Raw genomic sequence first — 27,128 nt, forward strand, 5'->3', positions numbered from 1 at the left:
TTCTAATCTTCAGATCACTGACAGTTGTTGAAAATGAACACAACAGCATTAATTTTATTTTTACATCATCTACCCTGACATCTGCCTTCTCATGGTTTTTCACAGAACAAAGCTGAGTCATGGTGCTTTGTGCATGAAACTGGTTTTATAACCCTAGACTCACACCTGGTCCTGGCCGATGCATCTAGAGAATACCACAACAAAACATGTAAGGAGATTTTTTTTTTTTGAGAGGTGAAAGGAGAGTTTTCCAAAGAAAGCAAGAGTCTTACATGAGGAAGTGACATAGTGAGGAGGACAGAAAAGGGTTGGAGCAGACTTACATGTCCTTCCCTAAAATGTGCAGTTCTTTTGGTCCTCTAGTATATTTAGAGATGTTAGGAAGAGCAGCAGCAGTAAGAAAGAGCTTCTCTGGCACAACCTGTGCCCTAAGTTGCTGGAGATGTGACAGCTCTGAGCCTCAACGTCACAGCAGCTGCACTGTGTCCTCTGAGGTGGAAAGAGAGGAAACATTACAAACCTTCAAAGAGGTTCCATTCTCCTTGCAAGTGTGAGTCCATCTCCCTGTATAACAAACTAGCAGTGCCTGCTAATACAAACTGAAATGGCAAGGTTTGCAAGAAAAAAGCCACTCCAGATATAAGAACATTCTTCTACAGTTTGGGCTTTTTTGGCTGGTTGTCTTCTGGGTTTTTTAAATAACAAGCACAGTGTTTTCCACACATGTATTTCATAAAATCAGTAAACCAGTACTCTGTATTTTTACCGATCTGCATACACATTTAAACTACATTTCTTTGTTGATTTGGGATATTCTCAGCCTGTTCTGCCAGAGCACTGGCATTCAAATTATTTTTAAATTATTCCCTATTATTGTTTACAAAAGCCAGGAGGACAGCACCATAAAAAGAACTCTAAATATTGCTCTCCTAGTTGAAATTAATGCAAGTTTTTATTTGAACACACAAGAAATTACTTGTAAAGAAAAGGAGGGGTGAGAAAGGAAGATTAAAAGGGGGACTTAGTGCAAACTACCCTGTTTCCAAGTCCAGAGCTTATTTTGAAGGGTTGTAGCAGAAGTAAAAAGTGGCAACAGGATAGGTCAGAAGATTGACAAGAGACTAGAAAATCTTGTACTTACAGATCACAAGCAGAAATCCAGCCTTAAACAGAAATGGCTGAAAGTTTATACTCCCTTTCTTGACCTGATTGTTAGAGAGTCAAAACAGAACTTTGCAGATTGTATTCATTAGGAATGAGGAAATTATGATACAGTCAGTTATCTCTGAATGATGTTTATTTTAAAAGTTCCTTGGATGCAAAGGAAATCTGTCAAACAATAGGAGACCATTTCTTCAAAGTACAGTTTCTTGATTTCCTGAACTTTGTTCCTGCTCCTGGAACTGCTCTATCCCAGAGCTCCTGTACCTATTTCTGATGTCTCCTGTCATCTGTGGTCTTACTTCTTTCTTCTCCCACAGACAGAAAAATCTTGGAAAAGCAACCATCACCCACTAGCCTGTCAGTCTGAGCCCTGCATGAGCTTTTGGTTTTGTTGAGACATGGACTTTCATTAAGGGTGGGGTTTGAAATTATTTCAGTTATCTGGTTATCTAAACAAGCTTCATAGCATCATAGAACAACTCTGAAATAAGTATATATTTATTGCACCCATCCTCTGCCTGAGATTTAGCCCTGCTCATACGTATCAGTATCCCCTGTGTGTAGAGTTTGCTCTTCTCAGCTGCGAGAACGGGTGAGACAACACAATACTTCTGCTGGCAAGATAATTACAAATAGTTGACAATTCGTGTCTGCCCAAGGGATACTCAGTACTGGAACCTTACAAGACCAAATTTTTGAGCCTGTAGTTACTAGATGTGAACTGCTTTTTGTGTAAACACAGGATACTGCTGTTAGACCTGGGAAATATTAAGAGAGCTCAGAGAGAATAGGAGCCAAATCTGAATTTATAGTTACACATTTAGACACTGTCCAAGCTCTTACATGTCCCTGAGGACAGGGAGATCGATGTCCTCAACAAGCCTGAAAGATCAGCTGCAGAAGCTCTGAAGTTCCCTGATTCTCTTTGGGACAGAGGCTTCAATCCTCATTTGACAGGGACCATGCAAACAGTTTATTTTCCTCCTTATACGCAAAACGTTTCAGCCTTCAACAGATCTCAGGTTTTCCAGCAGGCAAGCGCACAGCTGCCCGTGCCTCCTGCCCTGAAGTTCTGTTTATCAAACCCTCAGGCAGATCCCGCTGCTCAGGTTTGTTCAATGCCCTTTCCTTGTCCCTCCGGCATTCCCGGCGCGGCCGGAGGCTCGGGCTGTGATACCCCGCAATGCACCCTGCGGCCACCGGGCGGCTCTGCCGGGACACCGAGCACCCGATCCCTCCGCGCGTCCCGGGGGCTGTCGGTGCCACTGCCCGGGCTCCCGCATCCCGGGGACTACCGCTGCCACTGCCCGGGCTCCCGCATCCCGGGGGCTGTCGGTGCCACTGCCCGGGCTCCCGCATCCCGGGGACTACCGCTGCCACTGCCCGGGCTCCCGCATCCCGGGGACTACCGCTGCCACTGCCCGGGCTCCCGCATCCCGGGGACTACCGCTGCCACTGCCCGGGCTCCCGCATCCCGGGGACTACCGCTGCCACTGCCCGGGCTCCCGCATCCCGGGGCTTTCCTGGTACCACTGCCCGGGCTCCCGCATCCCGGGGCTTTCCTGGTACCACTGCCCGGGCTCCCGCATCCCGGGGATTGCCGCTGCCACTCCCTATCTAGAAAATAATAAACCTTCTAGTTTCTCCTTGTCCTATATATCTACCTATATGTGTAATAGAAAGTTGCATCCTTTATTCCAGCACTCTCCTTGTTTATATGATTAAGCTTTTATCTGGAAAAAGATACAGGGCCAAGTTTTCTAAGACTGTGATTAGCAGTCAGCAGTGAGAGTCGGAAAAGAATTGTCAGGTCAGATTCAAACTGTTTTGCTGTTGTAACCGCCTGGTTATATTTCCTTTGGAAAAAGCAGTTTTGTTTTTTAAGCTTAGGAAGATTATTACATTTTGTATTTATTTACCACCAACCATTTTCTAGATTTTTAAGAAATACTGAGCAGCAGAGATTTGATCCTTTTCCATTAGCAGATCCTGTTAAAGAAATATTATTCCCTTTATAGTCAAAATAAAAGACCTGATTTGACCTGAATTTTTTAAATTATAGAGCTTGTTCCTCTGAGTATGTTGCGCCTGGTACAAACAAGTGTATACTAATAAAATTCCATATTTATTTGAAGGCCCATTAGTAATAAATATTAGTTACTATTGTGGTTTTGTTGATGAATTAAATACAATACTCTAAATATAGTTCTGTCTTTCTTTAAAGGGATTCCTGTCCATAATGCCATCAGTTCTGGTAATCCTTCATCCTTCTGCTCACATTCCCAAGTTGGTGATTCTTACTCCTGCTCTTAAAGCCTAGTATTTAATTAGAATCTTCTCTTTTTAGTACCCTTTTCCCCATATTTTTCCCCCAGCTCTCTGCCATTTAAACATCTCACCAATGACAAATATTGCTCACTGTGTTTTAATGGAATTCCGACATTGTTTGCCTGTATGAGGCCATAACAAATTGGCCATTGACCTGGGTAGGTTCTGTTGGGTACCGTTTGTTTGCTCTCAGCTGCAGATGAAACTGGCAATAAACCTCACACTGGAGATTGTTCCTCTGTTTTGCTACTTAAGATCATTGTTTGCTAGGGGTGAAAAGTTTGACCCAAACTCTCCAAGACCTATACTGCAATTGATAATTTAAACCTTTTACTATGATTATAAAACACTGTCTGATAAAATCAGTATAATATTCATTCAGAAGGAAAAGAGATGTCTAAAAGGCTATGATTTTTTTTTCTGTTTATGGTTATATTTAAATAAAGAGGACAGCCAAAATTAATCTACTCAATAATACTGGTTTTACATGAATGAGAATTTGTGCAGTACTGTTTCTTCTAATACACCCCTGGTACTAAGAGGTATTTTCCATGTCTTGACACATAATTTACCTGAAGACCTAAAGGGAAAGGGTGGATAACAGAAGGTTCTGGTCAGTTTAGGCTTGGTCTTGTCTCTTATGTATGTGTTAAACTATTCCCCTTAATACCAACTGCTCTCTTCTTATCCTTGCTGCCAGACTGGGGTGTATTTAAAAGACAAGTAGATGTGGCACTTGGGGACATGGTTTAGTGGGACTTGCCAGTGCTGGGGGAAAGAACAGTTGGAGTTAAAGATCTTAGAGGTCTTTTCCAACCTAAACATTCTTTGGTTCTATAGTCGAGTGCAATCAAATTTATGTACTGTATTATCTAGTGAGGTGCTGAGGAGCAGCTGCAAAGTGCTGCCTCTGGGTCTCTGAAGAGCCTGCTCAGAAAAATGTTCCATGAAGTACCAAGGCAGAAGTATTTTCCATAGAATGAAATTGCTTTGGGAACACAGGGCTTTTTTTCTTCTCATTATTGGACTGTGGACTTTTCCCTCTATTTCACCTCTATTGGCACTGAGGAACAGGCCTTCCCCAACAGGGGAGGGTAAACCTTCTGTGGGGTGTGTATGGGGAAATCTGTGGGGGACCTGAATGATAACATAAAGTGCAGAAAATCCCCTTTCTGCACTACCTGTCATGTGTAATACTGTAATGTAAATAATAATAAAAGTACATTTCACCCTAGTGAGAACAAGATGTTAGCTCTTTCCTAGGATATATTATCTCAAGTCTTTATTGTGGAGAAAGTCAGTGTAGAGAAGTGAGTCTTAAGAAGATGACTAGAGGGAATAAACACATTTACTTTTAGAGTGAAAAGCAAAAGTACTTGGATGAAACTGAAATATAAGGATTACCCAAGGGTAAGAAGAAGCAGTCAGAAAGCAATCTCACTGACACCATTATACTATTTTCAATCTCTATGTTGCTATTATATTGCAGAACTGGTGTTAGATTACCCCAAAAGTCATCATTTGAGATGACTTCAGCTTGTAGAGGAAAGTTTTTATCCCCCCTCCATGCCTGAGACATCTTCAGAAGTTTCTCCACATTATCATCTGTAACATTTTCAATGCCATTAGCTATGTTAAGAAATGTTAAGCCTAATGGTCAGATCCAATACTTTTTTCTAGTGTTTTCTTTTGTTTGTGCAACCCAGAGGTCCAGACTGTTTCAGTGAAAAATGACATGTTGCAATTACACATCATAATGACAAAATTGGACCAACCCAGTAGAAATTATTTAGGGAGTGTCAGTAGGGATCTAGTGACGAGCAAGAGGAATCTGTGGTCACATTGAATGGGTGTGGAAAGCACTGAGGTGATTACAAATAGGGTATGAACTGTTTGTGACCTGACAGAATTTTTCTGTAGTCCTCTGAGAGCTCTAAAATACTTAGTGTCTCACAAAGGAATGGGAATGACATGTGGAGCTTGAGGGGCTGGCTGGATTCCCTCTGTTTTCTTAGACAAAAGCAGTTGAATAAATTTGACATTTGTTTATAATCCAAATTTATGTTTCAAATCCTTTTGCTTTTTGCTTAATCTAAAATGCTTGAAAGAGCTGACAGAAGAAAAAAAAATCAAGTATTAATAAGATTCTGGGCTCCTTTCACCATGTGAAGATGCACATTCATATTTAAAAGATAATTTGGGTTTGTTTGCATCCTGACCTTTGAATTTAGGAAACACCTTTTTTTTTTTAATCAGAACAGCTGAAATCAGCAAGCCAACCTGAATTCTGCATGAGCTACACTGCAATCCCCTTTGTCAGTCAGTGACCAAAGGTTGCTGTTCATCCCTTCCAGAAGTCACAGATGTATCACAGTAACCTCACATATGCAGGTGACAGAACAGCCATTGGACATCAGCCTTCACTGTGTGCTGTACAAAGTCCTGCCTTGTTTATATTAGTCCATAAAAGCAGATTTCCTATTGCACAAGAAAGAGAAAATAAAATGCATCGTGTGAATTCCTTGCAGGATTTTTGCTGTGTATGTCAATTTGTCATTAAGAGTAACAACTGTTAGACTATAAAGGAGATACCAAGATTTTAGGTAAAAAATAAAAATCTTACTATTTTATAAAGCAATTTAAGAAACCTAAATCTCAAAATTATTCATGTTATGATGCATTAGAAATGTATATTGGTTTCTTTCCTAGCAGCCTAGCTGTAAAATTAAACATAATCACTGCTAACAGTGTATTGATCTTCTGACATGTTTTTGTTGCTTTTGTTGCTTGAAGATCGAGAGCCAGATTTTCCATCATGCCTGACACCTTTGGGCTTACACTGTGTTTAGTAAAATAGCTACATACTAGGGCTCTGAAAAATGAATTCACATTTCAAGTGTTATTTATAGCTGATAATCCAACCATACAGAAACTGCTGCAGCAGTCCTGTTTGTACTACAGCTACCACTTTTTTTTGGGGTTTTTTTGAGCTTAGACACAATTTCATTTATATCAAGATGTCTAAATTTTTAAAAAGCCGTTTTCTATTACTGGATTTGCACAGGAGATCAACCTTAGTAGCCCCTTGGACCTTCAGGAGGGTTCCAGACTTGTCAACTCCTTGAAAATCAGGTTGTAATACTATGAAATTTTTAATAATACAAGACATTGGGGATCATTCCACTGGCCACAGTGACTAAGATAGTCCCTTCTTTGTGTTCAGATCAGCAGAAGGCTGCAGCACACCAGCAGTGTACAAAACTCCTGTGACACATCTCTGTCAGAAAGGGCAGAGCATGGGGCAGGGTGAAGCAGACAGGGCTGGGCTATGATCTTCCCACCACTACCACTGCCCTTGCTCTATTGCAGCAATGGCAGGGTCTTGCTCTGTAGGTGGCTTTCATATTAGAAGATATCAAAAGGATATCCTGAAAAGAAAAAGTCATTCTGATCCCTCTTTCTCACTGCTGATATAATTTGGACTACACTAGAGACTAAGAGCAAATCAAGCATTAAACTACAAAAAGAGCCAGAGAAAGATTCTTCTCTCTTTCTTTCATTACTGTAGAGTTGTATTTTAGCTGTTGCAAACATTACTCTGAAAATGGTGCCTCCATGGAGGTGAAGCAGCCTCTTTGAAAGCACAGATAGCTGGGCACAGATAAGGAAAAGTGTGATGGTTCACTGCAATTCAGAGACCACTTCAGGCAGATTTTTTTTCACTGTAAGTGGTTTGTCTTCATTTAAAAGTGCCTTAATTTCTCTGTTTCTGAGTCTATAAAATGGAGATGCTGCCTTCCTGCATTAGAGGAGGTTCCACCGGTGAAGCATTTTGAGATGATTAAATGCACATTATTATCATGTTGAGACTCGAAGGCACTGACCTTGACAAAAGGTGAGTGAGAGCCTGCCTGCATGATCAAGCAGCATTAGTGAAGCCAGCACTTCCCTTTCATGATGCTCAACTGGAATATAATCATCTCTAATGTAGCTGTTGGAGGCACTTCCAGCCTCACTGGCAGAACTTGCTCAGCAAGGTCTTTTCCACAGCATGCAATTACAAAATGAGAATGGAAGGGAGGGAACGGGATGAATGAAAACAAACATCATTCTAGGAACAACTGTTGGTGGTTAATACTTGACCATTACTTCTTGACAGGATTAATGTCTTTCTAATCACACTAATCCCTTCTGATAACTTTATCCATAATCCATCTATTTCAAAGCAACATCCAGATGGCTTCTGGTGGAGAGGAAGACAAAATAAACATGCAGAATAGGGTCTTAGCAGCAGTTTCTTGTATTTTCCCTTTCTGAGGATATAGGGTTTGATCTTGAGACAGGACAAAAAATGTGCTTTCATCAGACAGCAAGAGAAAAACCTAGAGAATTTCAGAGAAGATAGAAAGTTCTATTTTTATTTGTAAATAAATTACCTGATGCTTATCTGTGACAGCCAGAACAAGCCTAGAGGTGCTCAAAAGGGTTTAGCTACTTGTTTGCATGGGACTAATTAGATTTCCAAGATATTGGAAAGAATTTCCTTCTTTACATCAAAAATTCTATTTTAGTCTTGGGGGTTTTACACAAATTTCCCTCAAAGCAGACATGAAACTTAATACTTGGTTCTTTGTTTCATACAATTACAAATACTTTAAACAATGTAGAAACTGACTTTACCTTTTTAATTAGTCACATATAATTTCTAGAATTGAAGATGTCTTCCCCTTCACTTTAGGGTCGACAGGTTTTTTTCTATACAAGCTAAGAAATGGTGTCTGAACCTTAAATTACAATTTTGTGGATTTTTTTTTCCCCAGACTGATAAAGGAGTGAGATGTACAGTAATTCTTTATAAAAGCTGCAGATTGCTTTTTATTGTCTTAATCCTGTTTTGTCCGTTTGGCAATCGTTAAAACACGCTATGGAAGAAGCTACACATGAATCACATGTGTGGAAGCTACTTAACTACACAACTTCTCAAATCATTTCAATCTATGTATCAAATATCTGCCCTGTTCTTCCAAGGTCAACCAGATCCTGAGGTTTGACAAGAATTAAAGGTACACTCTTTTCCATTCCAGTGTGTTTCATGAGAGTCTACCTGTGGAAGCCATGAGAATAGCTTTGTTCTGGTTTAGAAGAATCTTGGGAAACTCTTCAGAAGTTTTTATGTAGCCAGAAATGTCTGATGAAAATTAGACTTTGAAGGAGGACCTGAGCATGATACAGTGATGTTAGTTTAAACTAGCTGGAAGCTTATTCCTCCTGCCCCTCAGTTCCCTAGGAAGTAAGAAGAGTACTTTTTCTTGTCATCCTTTGGCTACACTGTGTGAATGTTAGAACTCTAGAGATAACAGTAATAAACTGCTGTGATGTATACTTGCTTTGTACAATAACTGTGATAACCACTATGTCTCTTAATCTTTGTGTCTTTTGTCCTGTTCCTTCTGGTATCAACCACATGAAGTCAAACGAAAAATAGTGAATGAGTGATTACTGTCTCATTCTAGTTACAGGCATTTCTTTCTGAAATGATTCTGAGCTATTGCCTAAAATGACATGAGCACTGTTACTCCCCAGCCTTTGGAGAACTGGTTCCAGTGGTCCCTTCCTGAGCGCTGCAGGCCATGGAGAACACAGGGTTTTGTCTGAGCCCAGACCTCTGTTCATGCTTCTGTCACATCCCAGTTACCCCACTGCACCTCCATAGTTAATTACTTTTGATGACTTTCTCATCACAGCATGAACTGAGCATGACTTTATCTGGTGACAGGATAATCTCATTACAGATGATGATCTTGTTAATGAATATCCCCAAGACAGAGCAATCTCGTTATTAGCCCCCTCAGGATTTGTCACCTATGAGCCAAGGTAAGATTAGATTCCAGCTGAACAACATCCTCCCAAATCCTAAGGCCCTGCATCTTGAGGCTGAGGTAACAACCCTAAACTCACCTGAACCACTGGACATATTTAATAAGGATTTTTGTCCCTAAATACTTCTGGAAATACTTCTCAGGTGAGCAATCAAGACAGGGTTCATTCCTCTGCTGTTCTGTAGAACCAACATGGCCCAGGGGCATCAAGGACAACAGGAACAGTGTGGCTTCCCCACAGTGACAGTGGCTCCAGGGCAGCACCAGGGAGGGAAGGGGAGTGAACTCTGTCTCCTTGGCAGTGCCTTCTCCCAGGAATTGCTCTCCCTGCAAGTTACAGCTCTGCTGCTCAACAGTCAGCCCTTCCCACCACTGGTGTCACCTGCATAATGTATCTATAAAGAACCCTGAAAATTGTTACCATGAAAAACATCCAGCTGGTTAAAAATCAACCTGATTCTCATTTTTCTTTTTTTTTTAACCTGAGAATGTGGGGGTGGAACAGTGCTGGACTCCTGTACAATGCAGGTATCTACTCTGTGCAGCAATGAGCTGTCAAACTGGCTCAATGGCTTGCAGAACCTCAGCCTGAGAGAAGAGTTCAGTCCTCAATATCTACTAACAACACAGATTTTTTTTTAACAGAAAACTGTCACATTAATTTGAGATAAATATATTTAACTTAACTGTTTTATTAAAAAAATGTTTTAGAATATTTACTCTTCTGCACAGGCTCATCCAAGGGAAATGCCAAGGAAAAAAGTAGTATTCCTACTACTGTATTTTCAATATGCAGCGCTGTATTTGTACATAGTGCTTTGCAGATACACAGAAACGTGGGATTTTTATCAAATCCAATGATAAATAAAAGCAAAGAACAATGGTTACAAGAGTGAGAGTTGCTGAGATGCTCATTTTCTAAATTATCCACACTCCAGTGCACCCTTGCTCCTACAGTGTTAATAAAACCCATGCTAAATGAGAGACTGGCAATGCAGAAAAGCAATACATTTTCTTAATTAATCTAGTGGGTAGCTGGAACCTGAACACTAAATCCACCCATTTGATTTCATTAAATCCACTATAAAGGCTAAGCTGCACTTTAGCATTGGCTCTAGACAACCTCTCTGAGCAGTGTGAGGTCAAGAAGATCTCATTCAAGGAGGTGCAGCTTAGTAAATATTTATGAGAATAGGCCTGATAAACAGATCTGTTTTGATGAGAAAGCTGGACACACCAAATAATAAATGTGGTATTTTATTTCACCTGTACTTTTCCTGAGATGTATGCTTTGGAGAGTTCACAGAGAATTATCCAAAGGGAAATCTCAATTTAAAGCCCCAAACAACACTGCTGTCAGTGGAAAATCAAATCCCAGACTCAGGTCACTTGGAAACTGCATCAGGGTCTAGCAACCTAAAGAAACCTCAGGGGCCAAGGAGTGCTCTGTCTAATCTGCCTGTACAAGAGGGTCAGTGGGAGCTAAATCTCATGGTAGAGAATTGTATGGCTTGGCACAGGCAAACTGTACAAGCAAGAGGATGGACACTCGTGATGCTCTGGCAGTGCTAGGCAGGGAGCTGAAGAGCAAAGATCCTGATAGGTCCCTTCCAACTCAGCATATTCCATGATTGTATGACTCTGTTATTCTCTGATACTATGGAAAGGCTGAAGTGATCACAGCATGTTCTTTGCTCCCAACTGGGCAGCCACACTTCCCACAGAGGTGTTTCCTCTGAATTCCATCCACTGTCCCCATTTAAACTGAAGGCACACTGAATTACAGTCTGCTCCCAATGTGCTTCCTGGCAAAGCAAAAATAGATTGAATTTATTTAAAAAGAAAAAAAAAAGTTATAATTTTTGCTAAAGAATGGACTATATGACAAAATTGCCCCTTAGTGGTTTTAATTTTAAAATTGTGTCCCCACTTCAAACAGGAAGGGCTGAGTGGGTTGATTAGATTTTCTTCAGAGGTCCATTCAAACCTGAATTATTCTATTATTCTGTAAAATTATGTGTAGAGTATGACACATAGAGTTTTAATAACTATTGCCACTGCTCCTGTGAACTGAGCCATCACATGTGTAACTTGTGTGAAACTGTCCCTGGAATTTCAGGGAAGAGTCAGTAGGATTCAGTCCCCACATGTGCAGCCTGAGCTTGCAAGTTCCTTCCAGTAACCAGGATCTGACCTGGCAATTGGAAAACGCCCCTTCAGACACAGACACTACAGCTTCAGTGTTATGGCAAGCTTATTAAAACACTGACATGTAAAATCAGCTGTAAGAGAAGCAGGCAGGCTGGAATAATTCAGAAATTAGACTTTCAGCTGCATTAATGTAATGCAAAATAATGTTCATTTAAACACAATTTCTGCTGTGTTTTCTTCCCACAGCTTGATGTCTGGGCTCGCAGCCCTGGATGCCAAGACTTCCAGTCGCTTGGGAATCATAACTGTCACTTACTACCTGTGGACAACCTTTGTGGCTGTGGTTGTGGGAATAATTATGGTGTCCATTATCCACCCTGGTGGAGCAGCACAGAAGGAGAGCACTGAGGAGGGTGGAAAGCCCATCATGAGCTCTGCAGACGCACTGCTGGACTTAATCCGGTAACGACATCCATTCTTTCTGCTTTCTGAAGGCAGCATTTTGTACAGAACTGCAGGAGGAACTGTGGCCTGAGCCTCAGCTCTGAATCTAAGGACAAATGTTTTGTTGAGACTGAGAAAAAATTAAGTTTCAGAAGATAATTTTCAAGTTATCAGATGTTTATACTGGCTGTTTCTTGTAAAATTTAAATGAATGGCCACCAACCAACAACAATGGAGCAGGTCTTTTATAACCTACAGGAGTCCATATAGCCTGTGGACCTCACCATCAAATCCATTATTAGGGTCAAGGGAGTATTAAAATGTCATGTTCATTTAAATAAGAGTAGACAGTTGCAATTGGCAAAACCTTAAATAAAGGGGTGAAACGCACATTTTTCAGAAAATAATTCTCAAAGGTGCTGTTACAGCTGTTCATACCAATTTGCAGATAAAGGATACAATTAGAAGGACCACTGTGGTGCATTTTTTATTCTGCTTTGGGGCTTTTTCTTATTCGTTTTATTTTGTTCATCAAAAGTCACAGTTGCTCTTTTAGAGCAGCATTAGGGCACTGCTGGAATTTCATGGCCTTGCCTGAAATCCCTTTTTGTCCCAATATTCCAGGTGCTAGTGGGATTAGTTTGTTGACTGAATATATTCTGTGCCTTGGATTTATTTTGCTCATGCAGAAAGACCAAGTTTTGCCTTTGTTTGGTAGTTCCTCAAGTTGCTGATCTCATACTACATCGGTAAAGGGCTTTCAGGCCAAGTGTGTATCAGTACCACAGAGAATTCTCTTTGGAGTCCAACTTCCTGAAATTAAAAATGGTTCACAGTTTGCCTTTCAAAAACCCAAATTCCTGACTCTGACAGCATGACAGCACACAAAGTACTTTGACTTATTTGGACTTCAAATCAAAAGGAACTGGGAAGAGAAGCTTACAAAAGACCCTTTTTTTCTCCTCCAAGTTGCATTTACTCAGGCCACCTGTATTTGTATTTTATATCTTTGTGAGAATGGGCCAAATTATTTTAGTCATGGAGCAGCAGCAGAGAACGATCTCTTTTGTAGTTTCTCACAAAACCACCATCTTCATCTGCACTGGGTACCCATCTGTATCTCTCCAGTGACTTTGCCATGAGGGATGGATGTGCAGTGGAATTCCCATGTCTGTTTGTGACATGGGGTTAAGTCACATTATTCTGTTTCTGCTGCACAGAGGACTGTAATTCCTACACCAAGAGCAAGTTACAAGAGCTTTGAATCCCTTAGTATGACAGAGTAGCACAAGAAGTAAATGAGAAACTAAGAAAAATGTCACCTTAATGACTGTCTTCATAGTGGCAGTGTTTGGGAAGCATCCCTAGTGTTCTAAGGCCTCGGTCAGAGACAACGAAAGGCACAGTGGGACACATGGTGCAAAGGTACATCCAAAAGGACCTTACAGCTCTGTCTGGGAAGGGTCTCCCTCACCACAGGTTCTCATTCCCTTTCTCACACCAGCCCAGCTGCCTTTAGAGGCTCAGAGTAAACTTGTCATGGAGATGAGTTAGATGGAAAGTAATCTGGGTTTTCAAAATCAAAATTTTCTATACTATTGCAAAAAAAGACCGAGACCTGAGACCTGCTCATCTCTTCACCTCTGCCTGGCCCTCCCTGTACACCAGGGGTGTTGTGGGGAGGTTTGGGAACACTTTATTCCTCTGAGCCTCACTGCAGGTCAAAAAACATATTGTGATCTAAATATTTACAAGTATCTTCTATAATTTCACTTTTCTACAAACATTTACCCAAGCAAATCATAATAGCTTGTGTGCACATTTCAGGTATTCAAGTTTCCAAGCAGCCATGTGCTTCTAGTCTGCAAAACCTTAAATTCTTCACTGGTTTTGGCAGGTGTCAACAATGACAAGGTCAACAAGCCCCTCTCATCACCAAAGGTTAAAAAGAGAGAATCCAGCTCAGACTCCTTTTGCTGTGCTCAGCAGCAGCCACAGCTGCAGTCTTTCTATCCTGAGAGCACAAACGGATGGTTTTTATTCCTCTGCTACAGAAATAACCACACTTACTAAATAAATAAATAATAACAACAGAACTGTGGGGAATGGGCCTTCAGCCTAGGCAAACACTATGGGTGAAATTCTGGCTCTGCTGCAGTCAGTTGCAAGACTCTTAAATATCTGTGTGGAAGTCTGGATTAAATGTAATGATGTATCTGCTGGTTTGAGCTAGAAAAGCTGATCCTTTAGCTCAATGATAAATCACTTCCATTCACAGCTGGAAACCATCTTTTTTGGCCCAGATTGGCTTATCTTCTCAATTCATTAATTTCCTCTCCATTTATCAATTGCATATGTGCCCAGACGTTTACACAGGAAACATCTGGTATTCTGCAAATGAAGAATGCTAAATGTACAAGTGAAGAGATGATATATGTGACATTATTGTGGGGTTTATTTTAAAAGCATGAATCTTGGCATGGGGATACATGTATTCACCCTCATTGATTTCAGATTTGAAGCCACTTTGAAATGATGAAAAACATTATTATTTCTTGTGATGTTATATACGACATTGCCACGTCTAGAACTTTTGGCAGGAAAGATGTTGCTAGAAATTGAATGTCTTGAATTTTTGTGTGAGATTTTTGCTTTTAGTAGTGCTTTTAATTATAAATTAAAGAATATGCTGAATCAGCAAAAAAATGAAACCAAAAAAAACAAAACAAAAACAAACAAACAAACAAACTAGTGCAGACCCTCGTGGTTATCCTAAACATTTGCAACACTAATCAATAACCACATTATTATTATTCTGCATTATTTTGTAGATGGTGTTTCCCCTGTATATTTGTCCATTATGTAAAAAAAAAAAAAAAAAAAAAAAACCAAAGAAACAAAAAAGCCCACAAACAATAGTGACTTGGTGAAGAGATAACAGTGACACTGTGGTGCATAATTCTGAAATGGCTCTAAACCTCACATCAGCCAGGAAATACATAATCTCATCAACATCCTGAATTTCATGCCTCAAAAATTGCATCCACGGTTCAACCTTTTTTTTTTTTTTTTTTTGCCACTCTAAACAGCTGTACTTGAAAGATTTCCTTTCTAAAGAGAATCCCAGGGGACTGGGGACAAGAATGTTCTGCTGCCTGTGGAAGATGCCCATTTAACCAGGTGGTTCCTGTGCAGGAACCCGTCCTTGCAGAACCTCCCCCTCTCTGTTGGATCTGGACTAAGGAGAAGCTCAGGAGGCAGCTGTGACTCCGAGGCTGTGCAGGAGATGCTGTTCTGAAGATGCTTCTCTCTTTAGCCACCACTTCATTGCTCCAGTGAGACAGATGTACAAATCTGCTCTCATTTTGTTCAAGCTTTCTGCTGCAAGCATTGCAAGGCCTATGAAAGGCATACATTTTCTTCCATTTAAAGCTCTATATAATCCTCAGGCTAAGGATCTGTTGTCTTTAAGCACCTGGCACTTTATGAGTTTTTATGGATTCATTCTCATGATGTGCAATACTTCTGTGATGTAGGCAAGGACTATTTTCCTTTCTTACAGCTAGAGAACCAAAACACATGGAAAAGAAATTATTTCACTGAGGATTGTTCAGAAAATTCTGTTTTCCAGAAACAGAGAAATATTCCCAGCTCATACAAGACCTGGTAGGGTTCTTGTAGGAATATGGCTTTGGGGCATGTCAAAAGCAGTGAATCAACAAACATCTCTGCCTTCTTCTTCCTGTGGGAATTATTGAAATTAACTTTCTACTTCATCCACAAAAGTAAGAGTGATATTTTAGTAGCCTTTTATGAGTTCAGAGATTAAGAAAGGCAAGATACAATTTTTTAAAGTAATTCAGCTTTTGAGTGTTTTATTCAAAAGGACAGAAAGGGACATGCTTACATTAATTGTGCTCCATTTAAAATATTAGGTTTACTTTTGTAGCATAATGACCTGACTAGGGGAATAGAAAATGCCTATAATTTGAGGACAAACATTTGCAAAACTCATTCTGTGAGCCAGGAGGAAACTGTTGACATTAGCAGTTAATATTTCCACATCTGTTACCTTTAATTTAGAAGGGGAGATTCTGCTACGACTGAAATCATGCCACCTGCATTTCCCACCAAGGGAAATAAAATGTGGCTTATGAAATAAAACAAACAAGCAAAGTCCCAGCCAAACTGGGTTTCCCCTCGTGTTTTAGATCAGGCTGACTGCAGATTTGGCCACCAGCAGGTGCAGGGTTCATATGCATTATTGGTTTTTCTCAAGTCTAACAAGACAGCGTGGCATCGTAAACTTATTCAGCTCAAAAGCCCCAGATAAACCAGTTCAGTGAAGGCAGACAGGATCAAATCACACCTTGACCCATGAGAAATAAATTTGTACATTTCTGAAGTTTACTGGAGAGAGAAATCAGAGCATTTTGCCACTGAATATTCACGATTGCATCCCATTTAATAGCAGGTACCCAGAAAATCAATTTGGCTTAACCAAGAGAGGCTTTATTTTTATACCAGTAAGAGTTAGAAGAGGATATAAACACTGTAGTGGATTTATGTTTTCATGGGAATCCTGAGCACTCTTTAAAATCACTTCCTTTCCCTTTTTTCAAGCTAAGGGCTATATCCTATATTATTGAAATTGTGTTTCTTGAAAGTAGGGCAGGAGAAACCCAGGATCTGTTGTAGTGTGGAAAAAGTCCAGGCTGTGCAGAATCAGGAATCACACCTTTAGAAGTTTACAACTGAAGACTGAACTGTATGTTGTCACAGTAATATATTTTAGAATGCATTAAATGATCCAGCTTTGAACCATGAAAGGACTTCTGAAAATAAGTATGCTGTACATTAATGTACCTTTTGACAAAAGCTTCTGTGTACTATGATAGAAATATTTATCTGTCCCCTGTGGCAAAGCACCATTTTTTACTCTTTTCAGATTGCCAAGTTTTTTTCATCTCACAAACCAGCCTTAGGCCAGAAATGTTCTGCCCTGGGACCAGGTCTTTGCTTCTGGTTAATTTTTAAGAGTTTGATCTCCACAGGAGCCCCAACCTTAAGTATTTACAAAGAACTCTCAACCCTCTAAATGTGTGGTCTCTATTTGGCACAAAATTAATCCAACGTGGAATAAAGGTAATTCCATGATGAAAACCACCCTGAGGAGATGGGCTATGAAGCAAATTCTGCTCTCTGGTCAGTAGGCTTTAGTCACAGAGAGGGAGGTGCACAGGGACCAGGAATTAAAAGTGCACTAGGAAAGCTTTGACCTTGCAGGGGAATTTGTTGTCCACCCTCCTGACAATTGGTCTGGAACCTCTTCCTGTGTAAACACACACTTTTTATGGAATAACTTGCTTTGCTGGAACCACAGTGGAAATACGCTGGGCCTGTCGTGTTACCTTTGATATAATTCAGCATTTTTGAGATGCCTAAAGCTGTGATGTATTTGTGCTTCCACTTTCAGAGAGCCACAGCCCTGCTGGGGCTTTGTCAGGACCTTTTCTTTCAGAGGAAGCAGGGTAAGAAAGTTCAGATCCCTTACTGGAACAGAAATGCCACGCAGCCCTCAGGAGAAATAAAAAGTCCCCATTTGACAAAATGATTCCACAATATGAGTTCTGCTCTGATCTTTGAAAAAAACCAAAGCAAGACAAAGTAACTTAGATCCAATTAGTGATTTTTGCATTCTCTAAGTACTTTTTATCCCAATAATGAGGATTTTAGTGCCTCATTAATTCTGCAAAAGCCTTCTTTGGTCCTTTTAGCAGGAGGTAGTATGACTGATACTGAGAAATGAGATGAGGCACCAGAGGTGACTACTGATGTGCAAGATGGTTTCTCACATGGCCCCTGCTATAGGTTGTTTTTTTGTCTTTCTGGATTAAATTTTGCCCTTGCTTTCAGCAGTGCAAACCCTGCCGGAGCCCCTGACACCAGCAGGAAGGTATCAGATGTATGATTAAGGACATGTGTAACAGTAGTGATGAATTCATGCAGAGAACATAAAAAGTAAACAAATTCTTGAGATTAAGGTAATGTCACTGAGAATTACCTCAGCCTACAGTAAATAGGAGCTACAGTGCTTTTCATTCTTGGAAAAACTTGCAAACTTCACAGTTCTCATGACAAGCCATTCAGGCTCCAGTTTTGCTCTCTGTACCTCTGCTGTATATAGTGACAGGGTAAGGTCTCAAACATGTAAATATTAGAATACTGTCAAATTCCCAGCCTTAAAACAATGTTCTTGCAAGCTCAGCTACGCTTGCTCAAATTGGAGAGCAGAGCATCCAAAGCTGCTTTATGCCTAGTGCAAATATAGGCCAATAAATATTATGAGGACACATGTAGCAAAACCCCCAGTCTGGTGGCTTTAATTCCACAGCCTGGGAGACTGCAGCCAGACTGTCTGGTGTGGCAGGGATTAGGGGCTGATAACATCGAAGTCTGAGAGCAAAACCAGATTGGGGCTGCAGAGCAGAGTGCCAGAGGGAAGGGGTGCTCTGAGTCAAAGAAACATCTGCCGTACCTGTGGCAGTCCCGCGCTAGAGCCGCTGGCCTCATTTCTGACTGAAAGGACCCACAAAAGCTGAATGCTTTGAGTTAATGACACTGTGGTCAGGACTCAGAATGAGTATTACAGATATTCAGTAGCATTACTGAAACCAGAATCTGGCCTGTTATTTCTAACAGAAGTTATCCAGGAGATGTGAAGGAGCTGTCCCAGTAGCTGCAGGCTCATGGTCTCTGGACAGTTCAGTTAACAGTGTCACAGTGACACAGTTTAACTGTGCTGCTCTTTGTGCCACTACTGTGGTTCTCAGAACCAACCACCTTCTAAAGAGACAAGAGGGCTCCCACATCCTGGAGGCAGTGCTGAAGAATGGCTTCCTAACACAATTCAGCTTCCTAAAGCAGCTGAAATTAGGGGAGCAAAATCAATCAACTTAATTCATAGGTCAGTTGCTGGGAGACAATGGGGAAGGGAAGAGGACCTTCCACTTTTGGCAAGATGCTAATTTGTCCTGTGTCTAATGGGGAGCTGCACCCTCAGACCTGCTGCTCAGACCAGGTGCTGCCTGCACTTTATACAAGTCTTCAGGATTTCTTCAAAATCCATGACTACCAAAGTGCAGAACATATGTTGCCATATTTGTCTCATATTACATGTACATACAGGTTCCTAATTCAATACATCTCCATCTGAATCCTCTTATCCCATGCAGAATTAGGGAAGGGCTCCAAAATGATCTTGTAGAATACAGCAGCCTGTGCATCACAGCAGGCTGCAGTCAAAGATGGTGATTAATGGGTCACTTGTGCATATGTGCTGCTGTCACAGCAAATGCAGGCCAGACCCACTGTGCCAGCTGGGCTCAGTAGTTCAGCTCTATAGAAGGTTCACTGAGCTGATATTGAAGTTTCATGCACATTCATCCTTTTAGCCTCAGCTGAATACTCCTGCTCTATCTGGCAGAGTTCCTGAGGCAGAAGATGCTCTGGGTAATGTTATTCCTTAGGGCAGGCAGTATTTAGCTGTTAATTTTTTTATGTAACCAGAAAGCCTATGTCTTCAGTTTCTGTTTTACAACAATATCCTTGTCTCAGACCGAAATTTATCTATGCTTTAAACCAGACTCGGTCACTGTTATGCAGTAGGTTTAATTCCCTACTCTTATGTGAAATTATTTCTGCTACGAATGCTGAACTGAGCCACTGAGGTTAGACAATGTTGCTTGTGCTAGAGAAATTAATCCCAGATCATGTTAAGTTTCCTGCACTATTATTTTGTGACCTGTGTCTTGTAAGCAATCTGCAAGCAATGCTGGAACTTCAGAAGTGTTTTATCTGCTTGGCCTTCTTAACTGAACAAGCACAAGAGTATTTATAGGTGCTGACAGCAATGATGAGCTCAGTTTGAATCACTCCTTCCTAAGTGCTGGCAGTGTCTTTAATTCAGTGTCATCAGTGATAAACACAGTGCCTGAATAGAGACACAGCCTCACTTTATGGTCCTGATCCATGTGTGTACATCTGGATCTCATCCAGGGCTGCAGTAAAGCTCACAGAGATCTGCAGGGGCCAATCTGGTGGCAGGCTGGGTGCTTGGAACAGAGGTGGGCAGAGATGGAGAGGTACAACACTCTGCCATTCATTTTGTTGTGTGCTGGGGCAAATGCACGTGTCTGGATTTTGAGCCAGACTGAATCTCCCACTCTGTAGCATTTCCCAGGACTCAGGTTTGGTGGGCAGGAACCCACAGGAGGGCTATCCCAAGGACCTTGTGAGGATCCAGTCAGCCTGCCCATCCCAGTTCTATACTAAAATGTCAAATCCTCCATATCACTCTCCCTTCAGTCCCTTGTTCTCAACCATTCCCAGGAGATCCTTGCTAAACATCCAGCTCATGGCTGGAAATATCAATGTGCAGCAAAACATACTCCTCAAGCAAGAAGTGTTTCTGAAGAGGCCTGACAGAACCAAGAAACCCTCCCAGTTACCTTCCATCTCTAGGTGGCAATTCAATTCTTTCTTCTCATTTTTTAGTTTTTAGTCCATTAAAGAGTTCATTCACCAATTGAGATCAATTAAAGATCTCATTCACCAATTGCTCTCTTAGATGTTTTTGATTAACAAAACTTAATTTTGGCTAATACTGGATTTTCTCAATCCGAGTAAACCAGCTTAAAATAAAAATAAGCCGAGGCTCTGGCACACACATTCAGGTCATCCTTTCACCAGATAAATTGTGTAACTTTGGTAAGGCTAGTCTCAAAGACTGGATCACAGTGCATAATTTATTAAAAAATATTGGGAGAATTCCAGCATCTAGTATTAAGTGGGTAGTTGTAATTCCTGCAGGATAAAGAATGATAAAGAAACAAAATGCTTTAATCCTCTACAAATTTGTCTAACATTTAATCTAGCTACTAACCATATGATATTTCCTTTCTCAAGCAGTCTTAATTGTTCTTAATTCTACTAATTAGGACTATGAGGGAGAAAGTGGAAATCATCAGCAATTAAATTCATGTTTCTGTGCAAAGCCACAGCTCGTACGTGAGGTGCATATTCAGAGCTGTGCTGGAATCTCTGTGTAGATCTCTGCTTTCAGAATATTTCACATTCACACAGCAGGCCAGAGCACAAGCACCACACTGAGCACTCCTGTAGCACCTTTCAGCCCAGCAAAAACAAAGACAATTTAATATTAATGAAGCCTTTAACAGTCTGGAAGCAGAATTCCCTTACGAGGCACAATAAAGCAGTAACCACTCTCTAGTGCTCCCCTTCCTATAAATCCTCTCCATCTTGCCAGGCCCAGCTCCATCCAGCAGTTCCTCAGTTGGTTCCCTGTGTCAGTCAAGCCCCCAGGGCTCAGGCAGAAGGTTGTGCCTGCACCTGACAGGGAAAGGATGCACGGCTGCCTCTTGTCTGTGTCTTGCTTTGGCTACACGTCTGACATTTGAACCAGAGAATCAGCAGCTTCATGGACAGTCTGCAGAGACAATCCAATGCCTTTATGAGACTCATCTGCTTCCAAGCAGCAGGCCAACAAGTTCCTCTTATGTTCAGTCTTCTGTTTCAATCATTAGGCAGTACTACTACCACTTAATTAAAATTTTTCTCCCACAGTTCTCCCTAAAAATGACAATCAATTTCCTCTTTGTAGCAATTGCTCTCAGTGATTGATGCTACAGATGCAGAATCTACCTCATACTTTTAAGTGTGACCATAATATCATGTAATAATCACTTAAAATAGAAAAAAAAAAGTTTCTAAGCCAGTGCTGCACAGTGACTCCATTAGCAACAAGCATGTGCTGCTGCTGCTGCTTCTGCAGAGAGGAAGGCAGCTCTGGAAAATGTTCCTGGTTCAGCATGCATTTAACTGTCCATGCACACAGCAATTCTCTTCAAAACTGAGAATAGGCTTTTCACATATATTTGGGGGTTAACCTGTCTTGGGGTTTAAGCAGGACTTTGAATTAAAAGTCATTTTGTTGGAGAAGTCAGGAGTTTCTCTTTGCATAAATACAGGTATATGAAAGAAGACAATTGGGTCATAGACTGTCACTGTCTTCTGCCCCAAGGTTCAGAAACTTAGAGTTGGAAATAAATCAGACCTGAAAATGATCCTATTAGAATCATCACACAAATCTTGGTTCCCAAATGCTGCATGGAAATGTATGACTTTTTAGCTGTTTATTCCCAGTTATACTATGATTCCTCTTTGAAGCCTGCAGAGGGTGTGCTCTCCATTTCAAATAAGGATTGAATGTCTTTCTGTCTTTCCAGCTCAAACTGAAATTACAAATTAGCTCCATATGTAGTTGTGCGAAATGTTACAGAGTGAGATACACAGAAAGTCAGAAAAGGTGACAAAAAGGGTTCCTTTTGGAATTAAAAATCTATTGGTCTCCCTGCAATCTCAGTGTTGGGTCACTGCCTTCCTCTGTAGCTCAGCAAAGATGAAGCCGTTGACCTCATTCAGGTTCTTATTCTGAAGACTCAGAACTGTATCTAAATAAAATTTAGCAGTGTACAGCTCTAATCTCAACTCTTTTAATCAGGAATGAGATCCTCTTTTTGAAAAGCAAATAATTCTTGACCAAACCACTGCAAAGTCTACATCATCTGCAATTTTAGTGATGAAAATATATTGGGGTACTAGAGTTTATGAATTAGCACAAGAGTACTTAGAAGTGCCATAGTAGATTACAGCACCCAGGGGTCTCAGGAATACATCCCAGACTGTCCTGAACAGTTCATTATCTAAGTAGTGAAGGCAAAATATGGAATAAAAGAATATTCATCCCCCCAATCAGCAGATGGAGAAGGGAATCATAGCAATTATGTCACCCCAGTTACAACTCAGAGACTGTGGCAGAGCCAGAATCTGCAGCCAGAGCTCCCCAGGTGTTTGGAAGCAAGTCCCAAAACTTCAGTTCCAAGGAGCTGTGTCTCTGTTGAGCTGTGCTCAGCCAGGCACAGCTGTATGGCACAGTGGGACAGAGTGGCATCCTCTGCACCTGCCCAGCCCTTGCTCTCTCCAGGAGGGCAAAGAACTGATTTATCATGGCAGACCCAACACACAGTAAAAAGAAGTTGGTTTCAGTTCCACAGAAATTATTCTTCTATTTGTTCATTTTTAGGAACATGTTTCCAGCCAATCTTGTTGAGGCCACATTCAAGCAGGTAAGTGGCTATATTCCTTTTACTCATGAAAGACATGAGCCAGTATTACATGAAACACATACCTTTGTAAAACACAACCCAGATATAGCCATGGCATACCACTGCAGACACTGTTAGTACCTTCAGCATTTAGGAATTAATGAGTCCCATTCCATTAGCCTCAGCAGCCATGGTATCTGAAGGCAAAACAGGGATAAAGTGCTCTCTAGTATGACTAGAGAATAGATATGCACTCCTATGTCAGCTCCATGTCCACCTGAGGAGAGCTGGAATTTATTTAAGAGCACCCTGCAACATCACACAAAGGAAGAACAGAATATCATGTTCAGTTAAAGTAACAAAGTAATGTATTGGGGAAGAATCTAATTACTCAGGTTGGAATTTGGCAAGAAAAGCTCATCTAAAGGTTCTGAGGGAGCAAGAGGCATGGCTGTATTTATTTCACCTGAGGGAACATTTCATGGGAACCTCACAAAGAGAGGGGCACTTAGAACCTCTAGGAAGTCATTCCTAATTATGTCTTACAGGAAAGTAGCTTGGTTAGGAGGCAAAGTGTTTGCTGCACCAGGGTGTGATTATAGGAAACTCTGGTTTTGTTATGCTTTTCCAAAAATTCAACTGTTTTTACAGATTTTATCAGATAGAGACTGGAGTGTTCATTCTCCTTTTCATGCCAGTCCCTTCAACATGCAGCATTGTTGAAACAGAGCACTTAGGAGGTCTCATTAAACTATTAATTCCTGTTGGGATATTGTAATAAAAACTGCTTTTTTTTCCTTTCAGTATCGCACCAGGAGTATTCCTATCATTAAATCGAACAAAGTGGCATCCGAGAGCACCACTCGTCGCATCATCATCTACGGAGTCCAGGACGAGAACGGCTCCAATATCCAGAACTTTGCCTTGGATATCACCCCCCCTCCTGAAGTGATTTACAAATCAGAGCCAGGCGCCAGTGATGGCATGAATGTACTTGGGATTGTGATATTCTCTGCCACGATGGGTAGGTTTCAGACGTGTTTGGTTTGTAATAATCCAAGTGTCCATTTAAGAGAAAAGGATTGGGGTGGGGTTGCTTGGTTTCTTGACTCAGCTTTTTTAACTGTTTCTATCTAAAGTTTTTTGGGGAAAAGGCAAGACTGTTACAGAGCTCTACCCTCACCCTTTCAAAGACAAATTTGCAAAATCCTTGATGACTTTTGTTCCACCGAGTTGAGTTTTCTGTTCATTCACTAACAATCTTTTATTTTTATTTATGACCCATCTTTTGCTGGCTGTAAGACAACCTCGTACAGTGTGTTCAGAGGAGACAGGAATTACCACCAGATCAGACCCATGGGCCCTCTGCCAGTATGCCAACCCACATTGTTTTATGAGTTTTAAATCTGTGGATACTCTTTTTTTGATTGAAACTTTTTGATTTTATTTTTGGTATCCTGCAATGAAGACAGTTATATACCACCTACTAGCTTGTCAGAGTAAGAGCTTCTGTCTGGCTTATTTATTTAGTTCAACTTGCTGGAGGAACTCATTGGTGCCATGTGTGTTATATTATGTTTGTGGATTTGAAAGAAGAAAATTAAACAAACATTTCTTAGTTAATCATAAGGTTCTGATGACTTTTATAAGAAAATGCTGATTAAATTTTCCTTATGAAAATTTATTCTTGGAAGTTAATCTGGTCAACAAAGGTAGTTCCATAAAACATCTTTGACTGTATTTATTATATTGTGGTTCATACCCGCACAAGGGGTCAAGATTCAAACCCAGAATTAGTGGATTTGTCTCTGTTTTTTTAGTTTCTCCAGTGGGTGGTATTCCCTGTACAACCCTGCTGGAAACTGGCTGTCTCCCAGTTTGTAGTATTTTATAGTCCATTTCCAAAGTACAACATCACCACAAACACAATTCCAGTCAAAACCTACTGGATATGAATGAATTAATTATATCTACTTACTAGGACCAAGAGCAATTTTCTGCTTCTGAGAACAGAAGATCATTCATTGTCTGCCCAGAACTGAATGTACGACTTTTACCAAGCCCCTCAGTCTTGCTGGCCCAGGGCTCAGCAGGCAGAAGCCGAGACCTGGCTTCTTCCTGGCTGATGGACCCAAAACAGCACCAGGACTGTCACCCACAGCATGGCTGCTGGGTCACCTCTGGCTGTACCAGCCATGAACAAACCTGAGACACCAAGCCCTCAACAACTGTCATCACCAGGGACTATTGCAGGCTTTTGTTTTGAACAAAGGATGTGGCCAAGTGTTTATCGCTGTCTTCAGCCTACTGTACCACCTCTCTGCCTCCAAAATGGAAGCACTGAAACAGCTTAATGAAAGAGTGTTGTCTTCTGACCTGAAAGTTATGGCTTAGATGAATTCTAACAGGCTTACAAACTCACATCTTGAGAGTGCTGCTATTGTGAAATCCCTGGATAAGGCAGCTGAAAGCCTCCCTGCCTGCCTCAGCAGGGGATGGCCTGGGAAGCGGCACTGCCTGAGACGTGGCTCGGAGCCGTGGGCTCCAAGGGACAGAGCCGGGCTCCTGCTCAAGGCAAGGCCACTGCACGTCCAGAGCAAGCGGCAGCTCACACCCCACTGCCAGCCCCTGCCTCCCCAGGCAGCTCCCCTCAAAGGCAAACTCCCTTGGTGCAGCCAGTTTTTGAAGTGTTTCCTTGAGCAATTGACTCTTTGTAGCAATTGCTACAAAATTTAAAATCCTTGCAGGGAGGATAACTATAGGAATATGATGTCTATTTATATGCATTCATGGAAACTAACAGTGTCTGGAGAATATATGGTTAGCTGACACATCCCAGAGCTGTACTTAGTTATTTTCTGAGCAATGAGGGCACATACATGGGTTTTATTTGCTTTCTTCCTTACTAGTTAGTCTTCATAGCAATTTGGCCTTTCTCCCCATGAATCTGCATTTCCTTACCTCCCCCAAAACTGCAAAGCTTGACTGACTATAAAGGTTAATTATTACCATGTAGACAGAAAATTACTAAAAATATGACAGAGACTCCATTACTAACTCCTCATTACTAGAGCAAACCTCAAAACCTGGCTTTTCCTCCCAAGTCCTCGTTGGTGCTGCCTGGCTGTAGGCAGAGACAGATTCCTTCAATAGAAAACGTTTCTCAGTTTGTGTTCCACAAATCACTCAGAGCAGGTAAATCCCATACAGGGCTCTATGACTGATGGTTTGGGACACAGCCTTGCTACCAGAGGGCTTTGAGTTTCAGCAGGGAGGGAAAGCACTGAGGCTGTGTGTGAAGACACCTGAGAAACTGAACCTGAATGCTTTGATTGCAGGTATAATGTTGGGAAGAATGGGGAACAGCGGCGTCCCTTTGGTCAGCTTTTGCCAGTGTTTGAACGAATCTGTCATGAAGATAGTGGCAGTTGCTGTTTGGTAAGTAGGTGTTAAGGAAATCAGTATTTTTTAAAAAGAATAAGAACATTTCAAGAGAAGAAAATGCACAGAAATCTCACACATTTATTTCTAGGGAAATAAATGAGGATGAATAACTCTTGGTTTTGCAGGGCCTCAGCATTTGAGGATGCACATACATCTGTCCCTGGTCTGTACCATCCTTTTGACAGGGCACCTTCTATGTTACTCCCAAATAACAGAACATGGTATAGCTGGGTGGGGTGTGCTGTATGCCCCAAGGGCACTGCCAATCCCTGGGCAGGCCAAGGGGGATCATAGCCACCCAGGCCACACAAGGGAGAAGCACGATGGGATGCTCTAGCTGGTACCTCCATCCCTTCCAGCACTGCTGCAGACCCAGCCAGACCTGCTAACACACCTGACCCAAAGATCAGAGGAGCAGCACGTGGCTGCCAACAACAAGCGCTATCAGCTTAGCACCTTCCTCCCACTTCAGGATGTCCCCCAGTGTGGCTCAGCCTGATGTGGGACAGAGAACCAGCACTCAGCACACAGC

At 41.3% G+C, this 27,128-nt stretch overlaps 2 protein-coding genes across 3 annotated transcripts in view; one reads left to right on the top strand and one right to left on the bottom strand.

The window, feature by feature from the left end:
* CPT2 (carnitine palmitoyltransferase 2) overlaps positions 1-27,128 on the bottom strand; it is a 64,750-nt gene that overhangs the window by 10,258 nt on the left and 27,364 nt on the right. The window lies entirely within an intron of this gene.
* The window catches only part of SLC1A7 (solute carrier family 1 member 7), a 46,810-nt gene that overhangs the window by 2,180 nt on the left and 17,502 nt on the right, over positions 1-27,128 (top strand). The window contains exons 3-6 of one of the 2 annotated variants that reach the window (XM_053950701.1): positions 11,769-11,984; positions 23,131-23,173; positions 23,957-24,176; positions 26,491-26,590. In XM_053950701.1, coding sequence (XP_053806676.1) covers positions 11,769-11,984; positions 23,131-23,173; positions 23,957-24,176; positions 26,491-26,590 — 579 coding nt within the window. The remainder of the gene's footprint in view (positions 1-11,768; positions 11,985-23,130; positions 23,174-23,956; positions 24,177-26,490; positions 26,591-27,128) is intronic. The other variant, XM_053950702.1, reaches the window with a different exon arrangement.

The sequence above is a fragment of the Vidua chalybeata genome, chromosome 9 (genome assembly GCF_026979565.1).
Source record: "Vidua chalybeata isolate OUT-0048 chromosome 9, bVidCha1 merged haplotype, whole genome shotgun sequence".
NCBI lineage: Eukaryota > Metazoa > Chordata > Aves > Passeriformes > Viduidae > Vidua > Vidua chalybeata.